This window comes from Ovis aries, chromosome 1 (assembly GCF_016772045.2).
Source record: "Ovis aries strain OAR_USU_Benz2616 breed Rambouillet chromosome 1, ARS-UI_Ramb_v3.0, whole genome shotgun sequence".
In the NCBI taxonomy this organism is placed as follows: domain Eukaryota; kingdom Metazoa; phylum Chordata; class Mammalia; order Artiodactyla; family Bovidae; genus Ovis; species Ovis aries.
In genome coordinates this window covers 109,603,947-109,623,044 of record NC_056054.1, presented here as the reverse complement: position 1 = coordinate 109,623,044, position 19,098 = coordinate 109,603,947, and the positions used below count along the sequence as shown (strand labels likewise).

The 19,098-nt window shown below is 39.1% G+C and overlaps 1 protein-coding gene across 2 annotated transcripts in view; it reads left to right on the top strand.

The window, feature by feature from the left end:
- SPTA1 (spectrin alpha, erythrocytic 1) overlaps window positions 1–19,098 on the top strand; it is an 81,661-nt gene that overhangs the window by 28,852 nt on the left and 33,711 nt on the right. For both annotated transcript variants that reach the window (XM_042256195.2, XM_060415084.1), the window contains exons 17-26: window positions 1,235–1,478; window positions 2,629–2,751; window positions 8,116–8,333; window positions 8,697–8,789; window positions 10,547–10,684; window positions 12,105–12,256; window positions 12,894–13,080; window positions 14,344–14,445; window positions 15,456–15,547; window positions 16,580–16,724. In XM_042256195.2, the coding sequence (XP_042112129.1) occupies window positions 1,235–1,478; window positions 2,629–2,751; window positions 8,116–8,333; window positions 8,697–8,789; window positions 10,547–10,684; window positions 12,105–12,256; window positions 12,894–13,080; window positions 14,344–14,445; window positions 15,456–15,547; window positions 16,580–16,724 (1,494 nt within the window). The remainder of the gene's footprint in view (window positions 1–1,234; window positions 1,479–2,628; window positions 2,752–8,115; window positions 8,334–8,696; window positions 8,790–10,546; window positions 10,685–12,104; window positions 12,257–12,893; window positions 13,081–14,343; window positions 14,446–15,455; window positions 15,548–16,579; window positions 16,725–19,098) is intronic.

Here is a 19,098-nt window from a genome sequence, read left to right as displayed (position 1 = left end):
GAACAGTTGGCTAGTAGAAGATTTCAATTTTAACTCTCTATGGAGTCTTTAATTCTTTATTGAGAAGTGAGTATACACTTTAAGAAGCTATTGATCAATGGTTTGTTCCAAATAGAGAAGAGATAGATCAAACCCTGTGTAGGTTGAGCACAGAATGGCAAACTAGGATAAGTAAAACCAATGCCTGCTGTACATACGTCTTTTAGAAGAACTTCTTTTATCATCAACTGCCCATCCCAACAACAAAATAAACAAGCAGAAAAACAAAACTTCTGTGTACTGTGCTACTGCTAGACAGTCATAGTTGATCTCATTAATAAAGATGAAATGAATCTCTTGTATCTATTTTACTGTGCAGTAATATGATTAAAATTTTATTTCTAGGAAGATTCTTCAAACTTCTGCTTCTGTTTTTCTCCTTTCTCATACATAAGGCAAATGGGAACAGTTATTTCCTTAGATTCCTATAACCAGTAGCCAAAGAAAGACGTTTGAATTTCTCTTTTTGGGGTTCTGACACTTGTTTTGCAGAGCCACATTTCATCTTACAGGCATTATTCCTGCTCTGCAACAAACAATAATAACTCATTATAAAGGACAAGAAAGGAGTTGGAAGGGGGACTGAGATAGAAAAAGCCTCCTGCTATCCTCTTTGGGGCCTCGATTTAGCAACAGTCCCAATCAAAGAAGGCTTTGTAGTTCTGGTTTCCCTGATTTCTCTGGTGCCCTCTATAAATATTTTGTCCTTTCTAGCACATGACTTCGGGGCTTCCCAGTGGCTCAGTGGTAAAGAATCCACCTGCTAATGCAGGAGATGTGGGTTTGATCCCCGGGTGGGGAGGATCCCCTGGAGAAGGAAATGACATCTGACATCCATTCCAATATTCTTGCCTGAGAAATTCCATGGATTAGAGGAGCCTGGTGGGCTACAGTCCATGGTATTGCAAAACAGCCAGACTTGATTTAAACAACAACATGTTATTTCAGAACTGTTTTCCTATAAATAGCTTTTGGCATGATGAATTGGTTCTTAGTGTAGCAACCTCTCCCACTCTCTTTCACTGATTTGATTTAGAAGTTTAAACACAAGCACATATGGGAGCTGATTCTCCTTATCACTTCTTGCCCAACATCAACCCCCTCCCTCCCCCACCCCAGATACCAGATACCAAACTCTCATCCTTTTCTTACTAAATGATGGGACTTTCTGACCCCCATTCTATTTCTCCCTTAGGATCAGGTGGACACCCTCACAGACCTGGTGACATATTTTGAAGAAATCATCCATCCTGATGCTGGGAACATACGGGAAAGGCAGGAGTACCTGGTATCCCAGTTTGAAGCCCTGAAGGAGCGACTGGCCTACCGGAAGAATAAGCTCATTGACCTTTTCCACCTGTACCAGATCCAAAGAGATATAGAGGATGAGGAGGCCTGGATCCAAGAAACAGAACCCTCAGTGGCTTCCACCTACCTTGGTTAGTAAGTCATACAGCACCAGCAGGCAGAGCCAGAAGAAAAAGACCACAGTCTACAGATGGTTTGAAAGATCAGGGGCACAGTAACTAAGTTTATGCTCAGCTCTTTCCCCTTAGACACTTGAAAAATTTTCAAGCTTTCAAAGAAAAAAATAAAAGATTTTAGAAAAATTTATATGAGAAGTTTACCTCCTAAAACCAAACATGAAGAGTGCCACAGATTTAAGACCTCTGGGAAGAGCTTTTTGCTACTTGCTCTAACTTAAGTTATTGTTAAGGTCCTTGGCTGAGTGGTCATGGTTAACGTTTGAGGTACCAAGTGTTTCTGTCTACATTGTCAGTAGTTCCCTTTTATAAGGGGAGTTTTCGCAAGGATATATTAATATATCAGCTATTACAAAGATAAAAGGAATGAAATAGCAGATATAGTACATTTTGTTTCCCTTGGAAGCTATTGGTTTACCATTGTTAAAGCCAGGACACTTGCATTGAAATAGGGAAAAAAGTGCACACAGATATAATGTAAACTTAATTTACATATATTGGTTACATCTGTGAGAGACTGGATCATGATGACAGGAGGAACTAGTCTGGGAAAACTTCCTAGAAGAGAAAAGATATCTTTGCAGGAGAGATGAGCATAGAGATTTGCAGACATTTAGTGTGAAGTATACGGAGGAAAATTTTGGAGGAAAGAGAGGTGCAGCTTGGGTGGGAGACAGGGAGGATGAAGTTATTGGAGAACAGTTATTATTAGTTTATAGGATTTAATAACTTACTAGTACCCATAGAAATTAGTAAGTGGAAGAGCCTGTTTTTTATACTACTGTGTGCTGAAAGAAATTGGTTGCATGATATATTGAAAGTTTGAGCTGAAGTGTTACTTGCCTTTCTACCTATCATCCAAAGAGAAGAGTGATGTATTCCTCATTTTTTGTAGAATAATAAATTGAAAATTCTTAGTACAAAAAGGCAAGTGGAAGAACAAAGCCAAGCAGAGATAATTAATTCAGACAATGTAAATTTTAGGACGCCTGCTTAATGAATTCAATGGGAAGAACTTGTAGGTCCAAGAGTTGAAAGGAGGTAGAATAACATCTTCTTATTCTGTGTACTGCAACAATGACTTTGAAATTATTTTTATCTCTAGGTAAAGACCTGATTGCCTCCAAGAATCTTCTGAACAGACACCATGTCATCCAGGCTAATATTGCCAGCCATGAGCCACCCATCCAAATGATTACAGAGAAGGGAAACAAAATGATAGAGGAAGGCATGTATGACTCAAATTTATGTCAAATTTATGGGAAGAAGTTTTTCCAACTTTAGGGCCTCATTCCTTTGTCTACATTGATGCTTTTACCTGTATAATTTTCCTTTTAGGTGAAGTTTCTCTAACATTTCCTCTAGTGAAGTCCTACTAATAATAGATTCTCTTGTCTCTTTATTTGATCTAAAAGACTTACTTTTGCCTTCATTTTTGAAACATATTTTCACTGGATATAAAATTATTGTCTGAATGTGTCTTTAAGTATTTTAAATGCTGCTACACATCTTCTGACTTTCATAGTTTCTGGTGAGAAGCCTGCTCTCATTCCTGTCTTTGCTCTTTTGTATGTAATATCTTCTTTCCTCTGATTGTTTAAAGCTTTTTATCACTGACTTTTACCAACTTGGTGTTGGTTTCTGCAGCAGAAACAAAAATCCAGAGCTTCTTGGATCTACTTTCTTCTTGTTCTCCCAGGGAATCTTTTATTCTGGAGCTAATTTAGAGGATTCAATTCAGTTCAGTTCAGTCACTCAGTCGTGTCAGACTCTTTGCAACCCCATGAATTGCAGCACACCAGGCCTCTCTGTCCATCACTAACTCCCAGAGTTCACTCAAACTCATGTCCATCGAGTAAGTGATGCCATCCAGCCATCTCATCCTCTATTGTCTCCTTCTCCTCCTGCCCCCATTCACTCCCAGCATCAGAGTCTTTTCCAGTGAGTCAACTCTTCGCATGAGATGGCCAGAGTACTGGAGTTTCAGCTTTAGCATCACTCCTTCAAAGAACACCCAGGACTGATCTTCAGAATGGACTGGTTGGATCTCCTTGCAGTCCAAGGGTCTCTCAAGATTCTTCTCCAACACCACAGTTCAAAAGCATCAATTCTTCAGCACTCAGCTTTCTCAACAGTCCAACTCTCACTTCCATACATGATCACTGGAAAAACCATAGGCTTGACTAGACGGATCTTTGTTGGCAAAGTAATGTCTCTGCTTTTAAATATGCCATCAAGGTTGGTCATAACTTTTCTATAAGGAGTAAGCGTCTTTTAATTTCATCTCAGCAGTCACCATCTGCAGTAATTTTGGAACCCCCAAAATAAAGTCTGACATTTTTTCCACAGTTTTCCCATCTATTTCCCATGAAGTGATGGGAGCAGATGCCGTGATCTTCGTTTTCTGAATGTTGAGCTTTAAGTCAACTTTTTCACTCTCCTCTTTCACTTTCATCATGAGGCTTTTTAGTTCCTCTTCACTTTCTGCCAGAAGGGTGGTGTCATCTGCATATCTGAGGTTATTGATATTTCTCCTGGCAATCTTGATTCCAGTTTGTGCTTCTTCCAGTCCAGCGTTTCTCATGATGTACTCTGCATAGAAGTTAAATAAGCAGGGTGACAATATACAGCCTTGATGTACTCCTTTTCCTATTTGGAATCAGTCTGTTGTTCCATGTCCAGTTCTAACTGTTGCTTCCTGACCCGCATGTAGGTTTCTCAAGAGGCAGGTCAGGTGGTCTGGTATTCCCATCCCTTTCAGAATTTTCCACAGTTTATTGTGATCCACACAGTCAAAGGCTTTGGCATAGTTAATAAAGCAGAAATAGATGTTTTTTTCTGGAACTCTCTTGCTTTTCCATGATCCAGCATATGTTGACAATTTGATCTCTGGTTCTTCTACCTTTTCTAAAACCAGCTTGAACATCTGGAAGTTCACGGTTCACCTATTGCTGAAGCCTGGCTTGGAGAATTTTGAGCATTACTTTACTAGCGTGTGAGATGAGTGCAATTGTGTGGGAGTTTGAGCATTCTTTGGCATTGCCTTTCTTTGGGATTGGAATGAAAACTGACCTTTTCCAGTCCTGTGGCCACTTCTGAGTTTTCCAAATTTGCTGGCATACTGAGTGCAGCATTTTCACAGCATCATTTTTCAGGATTTGAAATAGCTCAACTGGAATTCCATCACCTCCGCTAGCTTGTTCATAGTGATACTTTCTAAAGCCCACTTGACTTCACATTCCAGGATGTCTGGCTCTAGATGAGTGATCACACTATCGCGATTATCTGGGTCATGAAGTTCTTTTTTGTAGAGTTCTTCTGTGTATTCTTGCCACCTCTTCTTAATATCTTCTGCTTCTGTTAGTTCCATACCATTTCTGTCCTTTATCAAGCCCATCTTTGCATGAAATGTTCCCTTGGTATCTCTAATTTTCTTAAGGAGATCTCTAGTCTTTCCCATTCTGTTGTTTGCCTCTATTTCTTTGCATTGATCGCTGAGGAAGGCTCTCTTTTCTCTCCTTGCTATTCTTTGGAACTCTGTATTCAGATGCTTATATCTTTCCTTTTCTCCTTGGCTTTTCACTTCTCTTCTTTTCACAGCTATTTGTAACCCCTCCTCAGACAGCCATTTTGCCTTTTTGCATTTCTTTTCCATGGGGATGGTCTTGATCCCTGTCTCCTGTACAATGTCACAAACCTCCATCCATAGTTCATCAGGCACTCTATCTGTCAGATCTAGTCCCTTCAATTTATTTCTCACTTCCACTGTATAATCATAAAGAATTTGATTTAGGTCATATCTGAATGGTCTAGTTATTTTCACTACTTTCTTCAATTTCAGTCTGAATTTGGCAATAAGGAGTTCATGATCTGATCCACAGTCAGCTTCCAGTCTTGTTTTTGCTTACTCTATAGAACGTCTCCATCTTTGGCTGGAAAGAATATAATCAATTTGATTTCGGTGTTGACCATCTGATGATGTCCATGTGTAGATTCTTCTCTTGTGTTGTTGGAAGAGGGTGTTTGCTATGACCAGTGCATTTTCTTGGCAAAACTCTATTAGTCTTTGCCCTGCTCCATTCAGCATTCCTAATCCAAATTTGCCTGTTACTCCAGGTGTTTCTTGATTTCCTACTTTTGCATTCCCATCCCCTATAATGAAAAGGACATCTTTTTGGGTGTTCGTTCTAAAAGGTCTTGTAGGTCTTCATAGAACCATTCAACTTCAGCTTCTTCAGCGTTACTCATTGGGGCATAGACTTGGATTACTCTGATATTGAATGGCTTGCCTTGGAAACAAACAGATCATTCTGTTTTTGAGATTGCATCCAAGTACTGCATTTAGGACTCTTTTGTTGACCATGATGGCTACTCCATTTCTTCTGAGGGATTCGTGCCTGCAGTAGTAGATATAATGGTCATCTGAGTTAAATTCACCCATTCCAATCCGTTTTAGTTCGCTGATTCCTGGAATGTCGACATTCACTCTTGCCATCTCCTGTTTGATCGCTGGCAATTTGTCTTGATTCATGGACCTGACATTCCAGGTTCCTATGCAATATTGCTCTTTACAGCATCGGACCTTGCTTCTATCACCAGTCACATCCACAGCTGGGTATTGTTTTTACTTTGGCTCCATCCCTTCATTCTTTCTGGAGTTATAGCTCCACTGAACTCCAGTAGCATATTGGGCACCTACTGACCTGAGGAGTTCCTTTTTATGTATCCTATCATTTTGCCTTTTCATACTCTTCATGGGGTTCTCAAGGCAAGAATACTGAAGTAGTGTGCCATTCCCTTCTCCAGTGGACCACATTGTGTGAGACCTCTCCACCATGCCCGCCCGTCTTAGGTAGCCGCACAGGGCATGGCTTAGTTTCATTGAGTTAGACAAGGCTGTGGTCCTAGTATGATTAGATTGACTAGTTTTCTGTGATTATGGTTCAGTGTGTCTGCCCTCTGATGTCCTCTTGCAACACTTATCGTCTTACTTGGGTTTCTCTTCCTTGGACGTGGGGTACCTCTCACTGCAGCTCCAGCAAAGCACAGCCACTGCTCCTTACCTTGAACGAGGGATATCTCCTTGCCACCTTGAATAGCTCCTCTAGGCCCTCCAGCGCCCACACAGCCACGGCTCCTTGGACGTGAGGTTGCTCCTCCCAGCCTCTGCTACTTGCCTCAGGCAGGGTTAGCTCCTCTTGACTGCTCCTGTGCTATAGTTCTATAGTGCTAATCCTTGTAACACTACAGTATATACACTGCCCCAGGCCTGAGCTATGGCATTCATGAAGGCATAGCTCATTTCTGTCCCTTCTCTCAGGAGTCACACTCTTTTGTCTATTGTCTGAAAATCATTGTATCTTACAGTCTGTCCTGTTTTCTGGTTGTTTAGGATAGGAGAATAATTCTTGTAGTAATAAATCCTTTATGGGCAGAAATGAAAATCTGCTGGTTGATTTTGCCAAAACTTCACTGAGATTTCTTGATCTATCTGTGGGTGTGTTCACCAAATTCTGAAAATGTACTTAACATGATCTAAGGAAAAATTTTGATTCATAGCTATTAAAAAAAAAAAAAACAGAAATGAAAATTAGCTGATTTTTCTATTTAGGCTAGAGAATGCATGTTTTTAGTGCTCTTAACAGTACCCACATATAGGTATTTTGTTTTAATTCCCTATGTCAGAGATTGTACCTTCCAATTCACCACCTCAAACACACACTATATTCCTCATTAACATCTACCAGTGCTTAATCTGGTCCCATCACTTCATGGGAAATAGATGGGAAACAGTGGAAACAGTGTCAGACTTTATTTTTTGGGGCTCCAAAATCACTGCAGATGGTGACTGAAGCCATGAAATTAACAGACGCTTACTCCTTGGAAGAAAAGTTATGGCCAACCTAGATAGTATATTCAAAAGCAGAGACATTGCTGACTAAGGTCCGTCTAGTCAAGGATATGGTTTTCCCTGTGGTCATGTATGGATATGAGAGTTGGACTGTGAAGAAGACTGAGCACTGAAGAATTGATGCTTTTGAACTGTGGTGTTGCAGAAGACTCTTGAGAGTCCCTTGGACTGCAAGGAGATCCAACCAGTCCATTCTGAAGGAGATCAGCTCTGGGATTTCTTTGGAAGAAATGATGCTAAAGCTGAAGCTCCAGTACTTTGGCCACCTCATGAGAAGAGTTGACTCATTGGAAAATACTCTGATGCTGGGAGGGATTGAGGGCAGGAGGAGAAGGGGACAACAGAGGATGAGATGGCTGGATGGCATCACTGACTCGATGGGCGTGAGTCTGAGTGAACTCCAGGAGATGGTGATGGACAGGTAGGCCTGGCGTGCTGCAGTTCATGGGGTCGCAAAGAGTCGGACATGACTGAGCAACTGAACTGAACTGAACTGAACTGAACTGAATGCTTAATCTCACATGTAACATTTCAATTCCTAGGAATTTAGGTAAACTCTCATATTTCTTCATGCAGCATAATCCTTATGGCTCCTTTTCTCTCTCCCAGATTGCCAAAAAGATTAAAGTATAGTGGTCATTAATGAGGGTAAAACTCTCCTTTTCTATAACTACCTCATAGGACATTTTGCTGCAGAAGATGTGGCCTCTAGGGTCAAGAGTTTGAATGAGAATATGGAATCTCTCCAGGCTCGAGCTACTAGACGGCAGAATGATCTTGAAGCCAATGTCCAATTCCAGCAGTACCTAGTTGATCTGCATGAAGCAGAAGCATGGATTAGGGAGAAGGAACCTATAGTGGACAACACTAACTACGGGGCAGATGAAGAAGCAGCTGGGGTAAGGAGGGCATAGGGAAAGTATTGGCTAATACTCACCAAACTGGTACCAAATGTGTACCTAATTAGATTGTGTGATAGCGTTAGGTTTTCTTAGGTCATTTGGGGTTTCCAGAGTGATAACTTTTGGGCTTCCTCTGCTGCAATAACCTGAATTAACAAAAATCCCAAAAGATATGCCACATTTTCCTAATCCCATAGAAATCCATATTTCGTAGAGATTATCTAACCCCCAAAAGGCATGACCAGACATCTTGCAAATTTAGTAACTTTTACTAGGAATTAGGACAATAAGTATATAATAAAATAAGTTTAGTGTTCTTCCTATATCTGCTTCTGATGATTTTCCCATCAACAAATTCAGGCTCTTCTAAAGAAGCATGAGGCCTTTCTAGTGGATCTGAAGGCTTTTGGAAACAGTATACAAGCTCTTCGGGATCAGGCAGAAGCCTGTCAGGTAAGAAGGACTGAAGTATAACAAGAATCACATTCTCCATGGCAGAGGAAAAGGAATTATCACCAGTTTTTTCTTTACATAGTCTAGGAAGCAATTGCAGAAGAAAATACTGTCTTGTGATCTTTAGGCGGGCACTGTAGCATCTATGTAGCATCTACAGAGATTCAGAGCAAAAGAATTTCTCAATAAGTATTATAATTTGTTCATTGGTATATTTTTGTTCCTTTTTATATTTCCATTTTCCTTTCTTTTGCTTCTTTTATTCATATCTCTCCTTTTTATGTTCCTTCCTTTCTTAGTTATTTTTTATACCAACATGTATTAAATGTCTACCATGTACAAGCACGAATAAAAGAATAATTCTGACTTGAAGGAAAGTTACAGTCTATTAGGTCATGAATTTTAACAAATAGCATACAATAGATACATGAATGGGAAAAATAATCTTGAAGAAAAAGTGTTTCATTCTCTTGATATTAGAATGCTGGAGGATAGGAAAATCTACATAGCTGAGGCAAGCCAGTTTATCTGAATTAGTTTTGTAAGGGTGGTTTACTATGCAGATAAGGAGAAGATGGGTTCTTCTAGTGAATAAGCTATAAGAGCAAATGCTTTGAAGCACAAAATAATCAAGAGTATTGTGAGAATGGCAAGACTGCAAGGTGAAAATAAGTGTCTGGAAGAGTGATGGAAGCAGAAATCAACTAAATGATATGGATGTCTCCTGAGTAGAGTAGAAAGAAAAGAGACACACTTTCACATTCAAGAAATTCTTTCTTATGAGGGACTCTGAATCCATACACTGCAAGTAGAAAATACATAGGCTTAGAAAGAAAGAAAGTGAAGTCTCTCAGTCGTGTCTGACTCTTTGCGACCCCATGGACTGTAGCTTACCAGGCTCCTCCCTCCATGGGATTCTCCAGGCAAGAGTACTGGAGTGGGTTGCCAGGCTTACTATGTTAATAAATATTTACAGAGTTTTAGTGCTGTGCCTTCCTCAAGCTCTGCACAGCAGGTGCCTACATAAAAACAGGTGGATTTATGAATTGTAAGTTAAGAGGAAATAGTACTTGAAGAATACAAAATCAGAGGGATATATAAGGGGAGGTATATCTTCACATCCCATTTAAAAAGACGTGGGTCATTACTTACGAAGGGTGATTGTATTTGTTCATTCTCTCAGAGATAAGATATCTGGGGGAAATGAAAATCAGAAAAGACTGTATCTTGGAGGGCAGGTTTCTTGCTAAAGAGAGAAACAAGATATTTGATCCAGGTTTATTTTCTCAAATATTAAAATTCTAGGCCCTCCCTGTGCTCTAGGTGATTTATCTCTTAAAAAAAAAATCCACATTTGGTCTACAAAATACTTTAAAGACCTAGGGAATGGAGAAGGTGATGAGAGATAGTGGATCTTTCACTTTCTTAGTTTTCTGAAACATGGATGCATGCAGTCCTTTACTATCTGCTGAAGACTAGTGACTTAGAGCATTTAATATGTTTCTGACAAATTTAATTCTTACTTGCTCACTCTATATACATATTTCCCAGTCTGGTGTCCCCTGAGAAGTGCTAAGATGAAATGGTATTTCTAAAGATATCATATTGCAATAGCTCTGTTACTGGCATCCAGGTAAGAGGTTGTAACCAGGAGCTCCTCTCTCCTTCAGGTGCAGGAACAGCCCACTGTGGGTAGGCTGTACAGAAAGATCTTTCCTATCTGTGACTAGAATGTTCTTCTTCCTATTTTTGTTCAGGAACAACAAGCTGCACCTGTGGAGGTGGCTGCTCCAGAAGAGAGGGTTGTGGCCTTATATGACTTCCAGGCCCGCTACTCCCGAGAAGTCACTATGAAGAAAGATGATGTCTTAACACTGCTCAGTTCTATCAGCAAGGTGACTTTTCTTTCTGCTTTTCTCCCATAAACAAGGTGGCTCTTGCAGTTGACTCTCCCAACCTTGCCAGATATGGGTATATTTTAAGCAGTCAGTATTTTTCTATTGCTCTTTCTCTCTTAAATAACCATAATTTATTGAGTAGTATCATCCCTCCAGATATTGCTTAGGATCCTGTACATATCTTTTGAGATTACAAAATACCAATTTCACACAACAAAGTGAGGCCTCAAGGAGCTTAAGTAACTAGCCCAAAGACTTATAAGCTGTGAGTGACAATTCTATAATATGTTTACAGGATTAAAACTTGTCTCTTTGTCTCTGCTTGTTCCTATTCTATGCCAGTGTTCCTAGTAATGGAAAAAAAATTGGCTGAGCTTAAGAAGAGCCTGGTCAAGGAGGTCTTTTGTCAACTTGGTTTTTCTTTAGCCTTCATGACTGTGAGAATAGTAACAAAACATTATCTAATATTTAAAATACATTTATCATAAGAGCTCACGTAAACATCCAAGGTTCTAATGCACAGCACAGGGAACTATATTCAATATCCTGTGGTAAAACATAATGGAAAAAATATTTTTTAAAAGAAGGTATATATGTGTATAACTGAGTCACTTTGCTGTACAGCAGATTGTCACAAAATTGTAAATCAATTACATTTCAATAAAAAAGTAAGAGTTCAAGGAACTTTTTAAATATTTTAATATTTCATTAATTTCCATAAATTGAGAAGAAACAAAAGAGAGCTCAGTATTTTTCACTCTGAGGATAAGTAGATTTGGGGGGAAGCAAGATTGTCATTATCAAATAAGCTGTGTTCCAGTCCTCTTTTCTTTTTGCTCAGTCTTCCTTATTTCACTAAATTATTCTCTGAGGATATTAACTCCAGAGTGGTTAGTATAGTAACATTCCTAAAAAGACTGTGATGATCAGGGTGACACTTAAGCATGAAGCATTCTCAAAGGTGAATTTCAAGCAGTGCACAATTTTTAGGGGCTCTAGGAGAAGAATGGGAAGTTCTTATACAATACTCTCATACATAGATGCTCCACCCAGAAGAAGCCCGGTTTAATTTTGTCCCTATAGGTTTTTTAAATGAATTTTTAGTAGACAAAATATCCTATCATGAAGAGAATGACCATTGGGTTTTGAAAACTTCCTCGAAGTTAAGGATCTAACATCAAATATCAGATTCCTTGATTTCAGAGACTTATCTCTGCAATTCCTGCAACTCCTGATTTATCTTCTTTGTAATATATAAAATTTATAAGCAGTTGTTTATTTCTTCTGGTCATCAGCTTGTCCCTTTGCCTAGAGACTCAGTTATGAGGGTTAAAACTTCTAAATGTGGCTTTTAAGGAAGGAGTGGGGATTTCTAAATCCTAAAGGATTTCTAATCCTAAAGGACTTCTTCCTTTAGGACTGGTGGAAAGTAGAAACTGATGATCACCAGGGCTTTGTGCCAGCTGTCTACGTGAGGAAACTAGCCCGTGATGAGTTTCCTATGCTCCCACAACGGAAGCGAGAAGAACCAGGCAACATCATCCAGCGCCAGGAACAGATTGAGAACCAGTAAGTTCTGGAGGCTGGAGAACTGGACAGTGTTTGGCCAAACATCTCCGATTGGTCAAAGATACATCTCTTGATTCTATTATTGGTTAGATTAAAGATGCTTTTCAAATTCATAGATTTTAAGAGCTAAAAGTAAACAGAGTAATTCAAACCCTTTATTTTTTAAATGAGGAAAGGAAACTCCAGAACCACTATGTAAACTGTCCAAGGTCACACGATATTAGGGTCACATATTCTGACTCTCTGCCTGGCACTCTGTCACTCTTTCAAGTTTGTCAAAAGGTCTTCTGACTCCCAAGTGCACTTTGTTTGTGTGTGTTACTATACAAGGCTATTTCCTATCCAATTGTCAATATGAATGTGAACTTTTCACTTCTATAAAAAGACGAAGGGGTATTGTCAGTCACACTATTGGGACACTGGCATTTTGATTGTTTTTAAATACAAAGCTTTTATCTCTCTGCTCTCAATGCCATTTTTCTTCCATCTTTATTTCCTCCTCTTTATTGTTCTTCTTTTGATTTTTCTTCCCTTTCCTTTTTGTCCCTTTTATTCTCTCCCTTTCTTACCAATATTCTTCTGTATTTGCTCTGTCTCTTTTCCCCACATTTTCTATTCTCTTTATTTCTCCACTCAGGTACCACTCCCTCCTGCTTCGGGCAGATGAGCGCAGACGTCGTCTGTTGCAACGTTACAATGAGTTTTTGCTGGCCTATGAGGCAGGAGACATGCTGGACTGGATCCAAGAGAAGAAGGCAGAAAACACCGGGGTGGAATTAGATGATGTTTGGGAGTTACAGAAAAAGTTTGATGAGTTCCAAATGGTAAGAAAGAGCTGTCTCCTCTAGATAGCTTTCTGAGGATTTTCATCTTTTCCTTTTACCTCATATCCCCTCCTAAGTAATCCCTTAATTTCATATTTGCTAAATATCCTCCCCAAAGCTAGAGAGTTCCATATTTAAAATATTCCTCTAGGTATTACAAGTGGAAAGAAAATGCAGAGGAAACTAGTTACCTTGATTTTGTAGCCTGCAGTCCCTGTCACTCCTCCATCCTATTGGAAGTACTGGTCTTCTGAATCTTTACAACTTGTCCTGTACTGGCCTGTGATACTGATGCTCAGGTTGAGATGGGGCGTTGTAAGACTCTTGTAAGGTCTAATTGTGGGGCAGAAGTTTGAATGGAAAGTTGGGAAGAACAATCTGACTTTATAGCCAGACAATTTCTAATTTTCTGCCTTCCTAAAACTTTTCAATCTCCGTTATTCTCTTAGATCTCTTCTATTATGTTAACTAGCAATTAGTATAAACTTCTCCCTTCTTTCCTTTCTCTTCTATATGATACTTTCCTTACACATGGAATTCAGAGCTGTACAAAGCTCTACAAAAAGCTGTACAAAGCTCTGTATGTATATACATACATGTATACATGTATGTATATATGTATGTATATATACATATATATGCAGAAGGTAATGGCAGTATGGAGCTAGTTATGGGAAAGGTCAAAGGAAATAGTCTCTCTATATATATAGAGAGAGAGAAGTAAGAGAAAGGGAAGGGTAAACACGGGTACAATTTAAAAAATAAAACTAAGAATAAGACTTACATGAGAAAACTCATTGAAAGGCCATTGTATCGTGAAGTGAACAATATTGTCACTATAGACATAGTGATGAGTTCCCTAGAGCTGTTTCTTACAGCATATCTTAATGTAAGCAAATCGTAACCCAGACAATGAAATTTTTCAGAAAGTAGAGAAATCTGTATTGGTAGCAAAAACTATTACATGGCTCAGGTATAGATCCCTTTAATAGTATAATTTAATCAGGGAGAGATTTTTAAGAAATGTAAAGAAAGAGACCTCTATATTTCATATAAATAATATTTTTAATAGCCACTGAGTATCAGGGAATTTAAAGGTCCTCTTCTTTGTGGCAGATTGGAGGAGGGCAGTTTGTGGTTTATTACAAGTATGATTAGCAATATGTTTTAATCTGTAGTCAAGTCAGGGCAAAGATGAGCAGGCAAGAGTGAAAGATTTTTGAGGAGGGAATTTAAACTGCTTTGGTACATTTTCCCACCTAGGATTTGAAGACAAATGAGCCTCGACTGAGGGATATCAACAAGGTGGCTGATGATCTTCAATTTGAAGGGCTTCTGACACCAGAAGGAGCTCAAATACAGCAGGTAACTGTGGCTCCTTCTTCCTTCTCATTACCAGGCTGAGTTTGGGGAGTCTTCATCTCACTTAAAAATACTTAACTTCATATTCTGCAGATTAGCTAGAACATGAAGAAGGTAATTGCAGTTGAGAGATAGCTGTAGGAAAGGTCAAAGGAAATAGTCCAGATAGTCTAGCTGTTTATCCATCTTGTTGTTGTTCAGCTGGTAAGTTATATGCATTTTAATCAATTAAAAAATCCTTAAATTGCCACACATCCCCCACCCCATCACCATGAGAAATTCAGTGCTCAAATACTTGAATACAAAGGCAATGCAGGTAAAGGAGCTACAATAGTGGGAAGTGGTTAATCAATAAAGTGTACTGGATGAGATAGACTCTGATAAAATCTAGTAAAAGAAGAATATAGGTAGTAGAGATGGAAGAGAAGGCATTTGAGACCTTATTCAAATTTGGACCTGTGGTTCCATAAAATATGTCTGGAACTAATGGAATGTCTAACCCAGTTATCTGAGTTATCATACACCAGTGAGGAAAAGCCCTGCCTTCTTTTATGGTAACTGATGTGGGGTGAGAGTGAGAAAGAATGTGCGAAGAAACAATTTTCTTACTCTTCACAGAAAATAGGGCTCTAAGAAGACTACCTGGTTTAATCATTTCAGCACACACAAAATTACTAGAGCTCACCGAAAAAGGCAATGTCTTCTAGCTACCAAGTCAAGTCACACTTACTCTTCAGAGGTTGTAATGTTGTCTCTGGGACAGCCAATATCAGTTGATGTTCTAAGGTTGTTGGTTCCCACCTGGAACATCAATTTGGGAAGGAATGTGATCCCTTTTTTAACTGCATTGGCATAGCTGAGGCCCAAGCTCAAACTATCCAAGAAAGAAAGAAACCTGTGCAATTTCTAAAGGAGATAACATGAAAATAATCAGGATTTAATCCTCATCTAATCTTCAGACACCACTAAACTGAGTTAGATCCCTAGCTAAAGTCTGTGTCTGCCTTTTTCAGGAGTTGAATGCCCGCTGGGGGTCTTTGCAGAGGCTGGCAGAGGAACAGCGCCAGCTGCTGGGCAGCGCCCATGCTGTTGAGATGTTTCACAGGTGAGAATTTTAACCTTGAAAAGCAGTGCTGCTCTAAAACTAACTTGAGGACCACTGGTTCTAATTGCTATAGTAGAACCATAGCTACTAGTTTAACCCTTCTTCCTGGAGAAAATAGGAAATCAGATGCTTCAGTAGTAGGTAGATATCTCATTGGGCAAGTAGGCTACTCCAGACAACCAACTTCAATTTTCTCATACCTAGGCTTGGGCCCTGGTACATAATCAGCAGTTAATATATGTTTTCATGATAGTGAATGAAAACTGAAGTTGAAACAAGAGGTTTAAGTAATGACGCATCTGAACTAGAAGTAGAGAGTAGAGGGCAACAAACATCACATTGACTCTAAGTGTTGATTCAACAGTTTTTTTTTTTTTCCTTTATGTCTGATTGCCAAATCTCTGTCTATGCTAAGAAACACATGCACAACTAAGTAAGCAAACTGACAACCAAACACCTTTACTGTGTAAAAATGCAGTTTTGAATATTGAGAAAAAGGAAAACTGAGATGCAGACAAGTCTTGTTCTTTAGAATGGCATAAGATTTTCCATGTTATTCTACAGTTAAGCATGCGGCTTTGCCATCAGGCCACTTGATTCAAATTTAGAAGCTTTTTAGAGGTGATACTAGCATTCTAATAGTAGATTTTCATAATCTTTGTATGACTGTACACATTATTAAAATTCATTGAACTGTGAAAAAAAAAATTAGGGTCTGCCTAAATTAGTGGCAGGGGTATAATCTTGAGAAAATACCTAACCTCTTTTCTTTTCTTTTCTTTTTTTTTTTTTTTTTTTTGCCACTTAGCCTCTTAAGCTTTAGTTTTCTCATATGTTAAATGGGGCTGGTAATAGTAATTTGGCCTCAAGTCATTGTTGTAAAGATTAAATGAGCCTAGGTTCTAATACTTAATTCTAACACATCCTTAAAAAAAGGATGATGATGTTGGTAGTGATGACTTCTTTGTGAGCCCAGCTAGTCTGCCTCTAGCTTGTGTTATTATTCTTAAACTTTTTACCCTCATGCACCAGAGAAGCAGATGACACAAAGGAGCAGATTGAGAAGAAGTGCCAGGCCCTCAATACTGCTGACCCTGGCTCAGACTTGTTCAGTGTGCAGGCTCTTCAGCGACAGCATGAAAACTTTGAAAGAGATCTTGTACCTCTGGGGGAAAAGGTGAGATGTGCCTTCAAGCTTTTCCAACAGATTCCTCTTCACATCTACCCATATCAATGCCCTCTCCTTTGGTTTTATTATCCAGTCTCTTATTTCAGTTCTCTTTATCCTACTGCATTCTTGTTCTTTAACCCTGTCCTGATTGCTAGTCTACCAAAAGGGCATGCCCAGGGCAATTCATGTGGAGGGAAATGGTTTTAAATTTTAAAAAAAAAGTGAAGTACAGTTGATTTTCAGTGTTTTGTTAATTACTGCTGTACAGCTAAGTGATTCAGTTTTATAAATATGTATAAATAAATATATACACATTTATATCCTTTTTTATCTGCTTTTCTATTATGGTTTATCATAGGATATTGAATATACTTCTCTGTGATATACAGTAGGACTTTGCTGTTTATCCATTCTGTATATAAAAGCTTACACCTAATAACCCCACCTCCCTCTCCACTCCTCCGGCAACCCCCCACCCCACCCTTGGCAACCACACTTCTGTTTTCTATGTCTGTGACTCTGTTTCCATTTTATAGATGGGTTCATCTGCGTCATATTTCAGATTCCACATGTAAGTGACATCATTTGATATTTGTCTTTCTCTTTCTGACATACCTCACTTAGTATGATAATCACTAGTTGCTCCAAATGACATTATTTTATTCCTTTTTATGGCTGAGTAATAGTCCATTGTATGCATATTATATCTTCTTTATCCATTTATCTGTCAATGAACATTTAGGTTGTTTTGTGTCTTGGCTATTGTAAAGAGTGCTACTGTGAATATTGGGGTGTGTGTATCTTTTTGAATTCTGATTTTGTCTGAATATATGCCCAGGTGAGGGATTGCTGAATCATATGGCAATTCTATTTTTAGTTTTCTGAGGAATCTCCATACTGTTTTCTTAAGTGGCTGCATCAAATAGCATTGAGGGAAAATATATTGTAAATGTTTGTGAGTTTGTGAGTTCCAAGTGAGTTTGTGAGTTTCAAGTGACCAGAACTCTTCGTGAGTTCCAAGTGACTAGAATGTATAGCAGTGAGTAGGGGATCAGTAGTCTAAGAATCCCATGGAAGGAGGAGCCTGTTGGGCAGCAGTCCGTGGGGTCACTAAGAGTTGGACACGACTGAGCGACTTCACTTTGACTTTTCACTTTCATGCATTGGAGAGGGAAATGGCAACTCACTCCAGTATTCTTTCCTGGAGAATCCCAGGGATGGGGGAGCTTGATGGGCTGCCATCTATGGGGTCGCACAGAGTCAGACACGACTGAAGCAACTTAGCAGCAGCAGCAGCAGTCTAAGATAAATAGGAGATGATCATACCTGGTATGACGAGTCGTACCTGTATGATGCAGAGTTTCCTTAGAAGGGATTGAAGAAGCTTAATCCTACTCTGGCCAAAAAATGAACTCTAAAGCTTGCCAGATATGCTCTGGAATAAATCAGGGGGAGCATAGAACTTGCATTACTATAAAAAGCAAAAAGAAGCACAGAAAGTATCTATATTAAAAAGATCTTCATATTAATTGACACTTGCCACCAACCAAGTCACTTACCACCCTGCCCTATAGCCTTGTTTATTTGTTTATACAAAGTTTATTTTTATTTTATTTTTTTAATTTTTATTTTTACTTTATTTTACTTTACAATACTATATTGGTTTTGCCATACATTGACATGAATCCGCCATAGGTGTACATGAGTTCCCAAACATGAACCCCCCACCACCACCTCCCACCCCATATCATCTCCCTGGATCATCCCCATGCACCAGCCCCAAGCATCCTGTATCCTGCATCGAACATAGCCTGGTGATTCGTTTCTTACATGATAGTATACATGTTTAAATGCCATTCTCCCAAATCATCCCACCCTCTCCTTCTTCCTCAGAGTCCAAAAGTCCGCTCTACATATCGGTGTCTCTTTTGCTGTCTTGCATACAGGGTCATCATTATCATCTTTCTAAATTCCATATATATGTGTTAGTATACTATATTTGTGTTTTTCTTTCCGCCTTACTTCACTCTGTATAATTGGCTCTAGTTTCATCCACCTCATTAGAACTGATTCAAATGTATTCTTTTTAATGGCTGAGTAATACTCCATTGTGTATATGTACCACAGCTTTCTTATCCATTCATCTGCTGATGGACATCTGGGTTGTTTCCATGTCCTGGCTATTATAAACAGTGCTGCGATGAACATTGGGGTATATGTGTCTCTTTCAATTCTGGTTTCCTTGGTGTGTATGCCCAGCAGTGGGATTGCTGGGTCATAGGACAGTTCTATTTGCAATTTTTAAAAGAATCTCCACACTGTTCTCCATAGTGGCTGTATGATAGATTCAAAGACAATACTTCATTCTTCCTATAGGTAG